The sequence below is a fragment of the Mizuhopecten yessoensis genome, unplaced genomic scaffold (assembly GCF_002113885.1).
Source record: "Mizuhopecten yessoensis strain PY_sf001 unplaced genomic scaffold, ASM211388v2 scaffold201, whole genome shotgun sequence".
Classification (NCBI taxonomy): domain Eukaryota; kingdom Metazoa; phylum Mollusca; class Bivalvia; order Pectinida; family Pectinidae; genus Mizuhopecten; species Mizuhopecten yessoensis.
The window spans coordinates 416,010-424,747 of NW_018403428.1; the positions used below are offsets into that span (position 1 = coordinate 416,010).

At 36.9% G+C, this 8,738-nt stretch overlaps 1 protein-coding gene across 12 annotated transcripts in view; it reads left to right on the top strand.

Annotated features, from left to right (window-relative positions):
* The window catches only part of LOC110460986 (IQ motif and SEC7 domain-containing protein 2-like), a 113,322-nt gene that overhangs the window by 80,394 nt on the left and 24,190 nt on the right, over positions 1-8,738 (top strand). For all 12 annotated transcript variants that reach the window (XR_002464084.1, XM_021514283.1, XM_021515103.1 and 9 more), the window contains 3 exons: positions 3,154-4,710; positions 6,138-6,299; positions 8,015-8,096. Coding sequence is in view for 11 of the 12 variants with exons in the window: in XM_021514283.1 (XP_021369958.1) it covers positions 3,154-4,710; positions 6,138-6,299; positions 8,015-8,096 (1,801 nt within the window). In the remaining variant the exon portion in view is untranslated. The remainder of the gene's footprint in view (positions 1-3,153; positions 4,711-6,137; positions 6,300-8,014; positions 8,097-8,738) is intronic.

Below are 8,738 nucleotides of genomic sequence, written 5' to 3' on the forward strand. Positions count from 1 at the left end.
TTTTACCTCCTGTAAAGCTAGCTTTTCATGTGTACGCACCCTTTCGTATTATGGCCAAAATTTTATTCTCGAACCAAAGAAATCTTCTTTCTTTTTTACAAATGTGAAGCTCACATAGCCCACTTCATCATGCTTATACCAATTTTAGTACAGTTTTATTTTTATATTTTTTTTTACATATCATTATACAGGGGTTAGTCATTTAACAAAAATATCACCCATGGCCACAACCCTCTACTGTACACTGCTACCTGTGGTTGGTAATAGTTGGCTATATTTAGCCTGTGATTGATAATAGTTGGATATATTTAGTCTGTGATTGGTAATAGTTGGCTATATATAGTCTGTGATTGGTAATAGTTGGCTATATTAAGCCTGTGATTTGTAATAGTTGGCTATATTAAGTCTGTGATTTGTAATAGTTGGCTATATTAAGCCTGTGATTTGTAATAGTTGGCTATATTAAGCCTGTGATTTGTAATAGTTGGCTATATTAAGCCTGTGATTTGTAATAGTTGGCTATATTAAGCCTGTGATTTGTAATAGTTGGCTATATTAAGCCTGTGATTTGTAATAGTTGGCTATATTAAGCCTGTGATTTGTAATAGTTGGCTATATTAAGTCTGTGATTTGTAATAGTTGGCTATATTAAGCTTGTGATTGGGAATTTTTAGTGATACTTGGCCTCTGACTGGTAAATTTTGGTGATGTTAGGGCCTTGCAATGTAACTGGTTGTACAAGCACCCCTCAATGATGATTGTATTACTTTTTTCATTCATGATATAAATAAAAGCTGGTAAGGATCTATTAATACACCCGAGGGAGATGGGATGATATTGACTCAGTGAGCTGTGTAGTACAGGTTGTTCTGATCAATATATATACACGTACAGACTGCTGACTGACGCTTCTTCCCTTACTGTTGGAATACTGGGACAGCCTGTCGTATTGCGGGGAGAAAAATCAATCCTGGGACATGTGCAAGCATCCATCAAAACTACAATAGGTTGGACCATTTCATTGTAATAGGACACTCCAAGTTTAAAATTAGTGACAGCAGGTTCCCCCTTGTCTTTTTAAAGGTTATAGACCTTTGAGAATCAATGAGGTTAGGTGATTATCTACAAATGTTTATTTTAGGACAAGTTGAAATGATTGATTTATTATAAAGGTATGTGTGTGTCATAATTCCAGTTAATTCAGCGTCTTATCTTGTGTTAAACTTAATACCTATATGTAAGAAACCTTAATACCTAAAGTATTCCACTAGGTATCCTTCTGAAACCTAAAAGATGAATCTAAACTTTCCTTCCCCGACATGATTTAAAATTAGTATAGAAATTGTGAAGTTCTATGGCTATAATAAACCTTAATTGTTCAGGAGAAAAATGATGGTTGATGCAAATATGACTTTATTCATATTGAACGAAATGAGAAGATACTACAGGAAATAGACTGTATTTTGATTGGTGGAGAGTAAGAGGACTGTATTGTGATTGGTGGAGAGTAAGAAGACTGTATTGTGATTGGTGGAGAGTAAGAGGACTGTATTGTGATTGGTGGAGAGTAAGAGGACTGTATTGTGATTGGTGCAGAGTAAGAGGACTGTATTGTGATTGGTGGAGAGTAAGAGGTTTACTGTATCCCACTGCATGATTGTATGAGGTAACCAATAATGGGCTCCTGGTAGAGTCTAGGAGGTAATAGTAGAGTCCAGGAGTTTCCTCCTGGTAGAGTCTAGGAGGTATTAGTAGAGTCCAGGATTTTCCTCCGGTCAGAGTCTGAGTTTTTCTTCTGTTAGAGTCTAGGAGGTAATTGGTAGAGTCCAGGATTTTCTATATACCCTATCGGGGAAATGGAAAACCTCAAAAGTCTGACATCAGTAAGATATGTTTGTCCATCTTTTATCATAAATGTTTTCATCAAGCAGATGTTTATTTTTTTTTTAGCTTTCCTTGGGTATGCACATTTAGTTTATGAGAATTTTGTAAATTTTAATACAGATTAATGGCAGTGTCAAAAGATGATGTTTCTCTGTTCATTGTCTGTTGCTTTTTATACAAATTTTTGTGAACTTGAGATCTTGTGATTGCTGCCAAACAGAGGCACCGCTTTCTTTACTTTAGACCTGTTTTGAATTGTAAATTCCGTTCTCATGACAGCACGCCTAGTGTGTTAAAACGTCATGTCCACATTGTAATAAGAATTGCCGATTACCTGCATGTTGATGTTGTTCAGTCATCTTTACCTTGAATTTTTACTTCAGATCTGTGTGAATTTCCTAAATGTCATGATCCTGACACAATATTTTGAATGTAACAATTATGAAGAAAAAAGGGTAAATTGTCCAGTCACATGAGTATAACATTCTGTTAACTTCTTTGAAGTAAAAGTTTTTGTTACCGAGCTAACCTTGATCAATGTGAGCTCGGTATATTATAAGGCTGTTCCATGGATCAATGTGAGCTAGGTATATTATAAGGCTGTTCCATTTCATTGTCTATCATTTGTTGTCTGTCAACAGTTTAATTTTTTAAGTGATGCAAGAAAGGTATTTTGAGATGGATCTGTGAAGCTTTGAAAAAAACAGTTCATGCTAAAATCAAGTCTGACATTGCTGTTTTTCAGCAAAATTAATTGGAGGAAATGAGGGATATATGTATATTAGTAATGTATAAAAGAGAGAAAGACAATCTCTTGTGTATGTGTTATATGCCAAGTAGAATTTTTAAGATTTATCTGAAGAAATTGTATACAGACATTTTAAAACACGTTGCAGGCTGATGTTGTGAGGGGTGTGTACCATCTATGTCTGAATCTTAAACTAAAGCAGAAGTTAGATTCACATCTCAAAGCTTTCAAATTCTGTACACTTTTTGGTACTTAGGGAATGTTCCTACATTCATTATTGGTCATGTATTACTTAGAAATCAGAATGGCATAGGTGATCTTAAATAAAGATTTTTAGAGGAATAATTAAGTCCAGTTAAAAAATTGATTATGAAAATTTATTACGTAGTTATTTGATACGGGTCGTACAATTTAATTTGTCGTTATTCGATAGGAATATTACAATTGGACAATTTTAGTATTATGTGATTGAATTGATTTTTTTAAATTTGATTTTCATGAGATCTATTGTATATTTTCAGTGTCACAACCTCGAGGAACGGTGATGACCTCCTGAGACAGAAGTCACGGTCTAGGTCAGTAGGCGGGTCACCGCTGGAGTCTCCAAGGACTAGCAAGCTTGTGAATCAGGGAGGGAACATTACACAGGGCAACCGTTGTCAACGACAACGATCATTACGGAGAACAGAGGATGAGGTGAAAAAGTCAAGATCACAGTCGGTAGCGTATGAACTGTCACAGGACCTCCAGGAGAAACAGGTGGAGATGTTAGAAAGGAAATACGGAGGTTCTATAAGATCTCGGCGTGCCGCAAAAACTATTCAGAGGGCTTTCAGGCAGTATTGTATGAATAGAAACTTTGAGAAACTGAGGATAGCTGTAGGTGAGCGAAGGTTATCGAAGCGTCTCTCAGAACTAGGTCGCAGTAACACAATATGGACAGACAGAATTAGTGCTGATAGTCATTATAACAGCAGTATGGGTGCTACGTTAATACAAAATAACGGTGATATACAGAGACACACGGACACCAACCAGGAACCAGGCGGTAAGTACATATCAAATTACGATGCAACAGGATACAGGGAACATCAGAAAATGAAACATCAAATGTCTCTAGATCCAAATATGAAATTCGATCCAAATCGAGTGAAACTACCCAGAAAGGATCGTAAACGTTTGGAACGGTGTACAGAGGTTTTGGATCAGCCCGATATACCACAGGAGGAGAAATCACATCTTAAGGATGAGACAAACAATAATCGGAATTCGTATCCGGAGATGAATGACAGTAGTAACAGTGAGTCTCCCCAGAACTCAGTTGATCTACATAGTTTTCACTTTGAGACGCTGTTAGAGGGTAAGGAGACGGATATATTAGTGGACAGTTTTCAAAGTGATGGTGCCATTCACAGTGTCCATAGTGAACCAATGTTACATCCGGATTTAGCGTCAAATTTAGGAATTTCCCAAAAGCCTTCCACCTCATCATTGTACTCCAACACAAGTACCGACACCTACGATAGTGCTAAAAGTCGTAGTGCTTCTTATGAAAACTTTCGAACCAATTATTCTGACTCAGGGTCGCTTGGTAGTCAAGGTGACATTCAGATCAAAGTAGAACAGTTGTCACCAGACGGAATTCGAACACAGGAACAGAAACAAATGGCGGACCAGACATTAAAGTATTATATGAACCAAGAAGTCAAAATGCGGGGTAAAAATGAGGGAAGTGCTAAAAAACCACCCGTGGTGCCCGCACGGGCTCCAGAAGCGTCTCCAATATGGAAACGAAAATGTGCTACGAACGGGGGACCTGGTGCCGTAACCCCGCCACAAAAAACACTCGAACCAAAACGTATGAGTAACATATCAGAAATGAGTGAAGCAGATTCACTCGATGGACGATGTTCTAGTTCGCCAAGTTCGGAAAATGTGAGTCTGGGTGGTGACAGCAATGTAGGTTATCAGAAACGTATGAGACTCAGTATGACTCCCGATCATCAACATGTGATGCCAAAGACTGCCGACAAACACAGAAAACGTACCTACAGAATCGGATTAAATCTCTTCAACAAGTAAGTGCATTTTCTCTTTTTGGGACCATATCTTTAAGGTCAAGGTCAGAAATTTAATGTTTTTATTACAAGAGATGTTTCATGAAAATTCATAGATAAGTTTTCAATGCTCCCAAAGGGACAGAACATTAATTTACCCTCCATTGATGAACTCTGATCACTGTTAGAATTAAATGCTGTAAAGTGCATGGACATGCATGAATAATTAATTACACTAATAAAAAAACTGTATTACCCGGATACTTTATAACTCTCCCCAAGAACTCATTCATAGAAATAGGTTTAGATGTGAAATTGTTTCTCATGAGAGTAAAGTTGCTGGAGTGATACTCTGTGTATCAGGGACACTTTCACCCCATGCTGGTAAAGTCTATATTCATCCTGTGTTTAATGTTGTCCTTCTCATTTCGTCACTATGCTAAAGTACTGTTGACAAGATTCAAGGTATTTTATCATACACAAAATTTGTATCGTTTATGGCACCTTCTCAAGTTACTGTCACATTGATTAGATGGTCGTGATATTGTTACTAGTCATCAGTTGGACTATTTTGTATCATCGGTAGAATTTACCTATTTGTCGAGATGTCCATCTCTAATAAGGTTTTTCTGATCTGTTTTTCGTTGTTACTAACCAGTCTTGTCAGTCATTATGTACATCTTGTTTCTGTAATGACACGCTAGTATGTACATCTTGTTTCTGTAATGACACGCTAGTATGTACATCTTGTTTCTGTAATGACACGCTAGTATGTACATCTTGTTTCTGTAATGACACGCTAGTATGTACATCTTGTTTCTGTAATGACACGCTATTCTTTCTAACCAGTCTTGTCAGTCATTATGTCCATCTTGTTTCTGTCATGACCCGCTATTTTTACTAACCAGTCTTGTCAGTCATTATGTCCATCTTGTTTCTGTCATGACCCGCTATTTTTACTAACCAGTCTTGTCAGTCATTATGTACATCTTGTTACTGTTATGACACGCTATTCTTTCTAACCAGTCTTGTCAGTCATTATGTCCATCTTGTTTCTGTAATGACACGCTATTATGTACATCTTGTTTCTGTAATGACACGCTATTCGTAAGCATGGCCTCATTGGTTTGCTGAATCCTCTGTACAAAGCTGAGGGGGTTGTAAGTGGCATACAAATTCTGGTGTCAGCCCAGAAGGGACTGGGAGTTAGAGTTACAATCAACGTGTTGTTAATTAACAGACACCCCTGTTCCCCTATTGTTATTTAGGCATTAATGTGCTTGTTCATTAGGATTTAAAAACCAAATATTATTATGATGGTGTTTTTTGAAGGTTTTTGTAGTTATTGTGCCTTGTAAAATGTCAGATTTTAGACTAAACTTTAAAATCTACATAAACTTCTCAATTTCATTTTCACATTTATTGACTCCGTTTTTCTCTGTTTGCAGAAAACCTGAGAAAGGCGTCAAGTTCCTGTGTGAGTATGGCTTCATTGACGAGTCACCACATGTGGTAGCCCGCTTTCTGATCACACGGAAAGGACTGAGTAAACAGATGATTGGTGAATACCTGGGGAACCTTCAGAACGAATTCAACATGGAAGTTCTTCAGTAAGTAGGTCAAGGTCAAAAGACATGCTCAGGATTCATTTTATCACCTTCTTCTGCAAGTTGCCATTACATCTCAAAAACTGTTTATTTGGCTAAATTACTCAAACTTTGTCAAAATGTTAAACTTTTTGGAAAATTTGCAAAATATTTTGGTCAGCTGGCTCATTAGGAGAAATGGGGGTTAATGTTTATACTGCCTTGATAAGAATGAAGGACATTTATGTTAATGTAAGAGTGCCCCTTGGGAACAAAGGTTGCTTGAGTATTGGTAAAATGCAGGCCCATTGTACCTCTTGTTTCAACAATAAGAGTAATTATGATATACCCGGTATGTACCAGAGATAAGGACAGGTTTGGAAGGGTAGATCCCCACTGTATAAAACACCCCTCAGCATCTAGTATACCTTAAATATTCAGAATCTTGTATTATCCCAATCAATGCAGCCTGAGTTTCCAAGTACATCAAAAGACTGTATACAGAGCCAGTGAATTATTGAACATACCACCCTACTTGGATCACCAATTACAGTAGATCAACAGAGGCGGGCTATATATAGACCTTCCTATCCCATTATGAGACTAAAGCTTAGATCAATCCAACTCTTCACAAGATTTCAAGTTCTGTACTCCGAGAAAACTCTTGATTCTCGGGGAATAAGGGAAAGATCAATTTAACTGGATTACTTCCTTCCCCTGTGATATTGATTCTAATCTGCAAGCATCTGACTTTTTTTCCCATCACATAAACACCTATTAATTTTACTTCTAAAATCAAAATATCAAATTGGACAGGAATTTCTTTTGATTACACAAATTGTTAAAAGCTTGGGCTCCAAACCTGTATGTTGAATATTTGAAGATTTTCCAACCTAGGAACTGTATTTGCTGAGTGGAATCACAGTAGCATGTGGCATCATCAGCACCAGGGACTCTGAAGCTCAATCATCATTTGTTGCTGAGGAAATGTTCTTGTTCAAGTCAATAGTAGACTCCATGTTTTGCCGTTTCAATTTGAACTCAAGTTGAAATTAAATTTTTCTTTAGTGTTATCTTCCAAATTATGGCTTTTGATTTGTCCTGTGTTTGTTTAGCTTACCTAGCATGACCTTATGCCATGGCTTGGCAACTACCATCCATCTGTTATTGATTTTGAAGCCCCCACCATTTTATGCCTGATCATGTAGTGTATGTAACCTATGTTTATCCCTCCCCATCCATTGAATATCAATGCTGAAGTGATTTCATTTCCTTACAGACTTAAATTGAACTTTATACAAGTGTCAAGGGTAAGGATACACAGAATAGGTTTGTATTTCAGGGTTCCAAGTTCACTGTTACTTAATTATATTTATAGAAATTTGTTAATCAATTCAGTGACATCAATCTCTCAACTTGACTTCGAGCTATATACAAAGGTCAAAGGACTGATTTTATATTTCAGGGTTTCAAGGTCAAAGCTAAGGTCATTATTGCTGTTTATGAAAATAGAAAATGATATTAAATATATAGGGACAGGGCCATTCATGTCTCAATGGGATTTTCTAGTTTCATTAAGTAACTTTTAAAGAAATATGATGCCTACTGTCATGATATTTAAAACTTTCTGTCTGGAATCTTGCTATTTGTTGCATAGTTTGGTGGTGTATAGTGAGGTGATGGTGGGTGTCCAGTAGACACTGATAATCAACAGTGGTACTGTATGTTTCTATTTACAGTTACTTTGCTCAAGAGATTGACTTGGCTGGTCTACAGGTGGACATGGCGCTGCGGAAATACCAGGCCTGTTTTAGGATGCCTGTATGTATAGCTGTTTATTGCTTTAACTCTTTCTCTTAATATTCCTTTCCTGTTGTTTCTTTTCTCCCCTTTATCTTATTTTTCATTTCCAAAGCTCTTCCATTTCCTCCCCTCTATCCTCTTAACCCTCCCATCTTTCTCCCATTTTCTTTCCATCCTCCCTTCTTATCCCTTCTCCCTTCCTTCTATCCTGACAATGTTCAGTCATAAAGAACTGTATGTTCCATAATTACTAATTTTCCCACCTGTCTTTCTCATAACACCCTAATCGACTCTGTTTTTGTCATATCCTGCCCTCTATATACAATGACTAATACATATCCTGCACTCCATATACAATTTCTAATACATATCCTGCCCTCTATATACAATGTCTAATACATACCCTGCCTTCTCTATACAATGACTAATACATATCCTGCACTCCATATACAATGACTAATACATATCCTGCCCTCTCTATACAATGACTAATACATATCCTGCACTCCATATACAATGACTAATACATATCCTGCCCTCTATATACAATGTCTAATACATATCCTGCCCTCTCTATACAATGACTAATACATATCCTGCCCTCTCTATACAATGTCTAATACATATCCTGCCCTCTATATACAATGTCTAATACATATC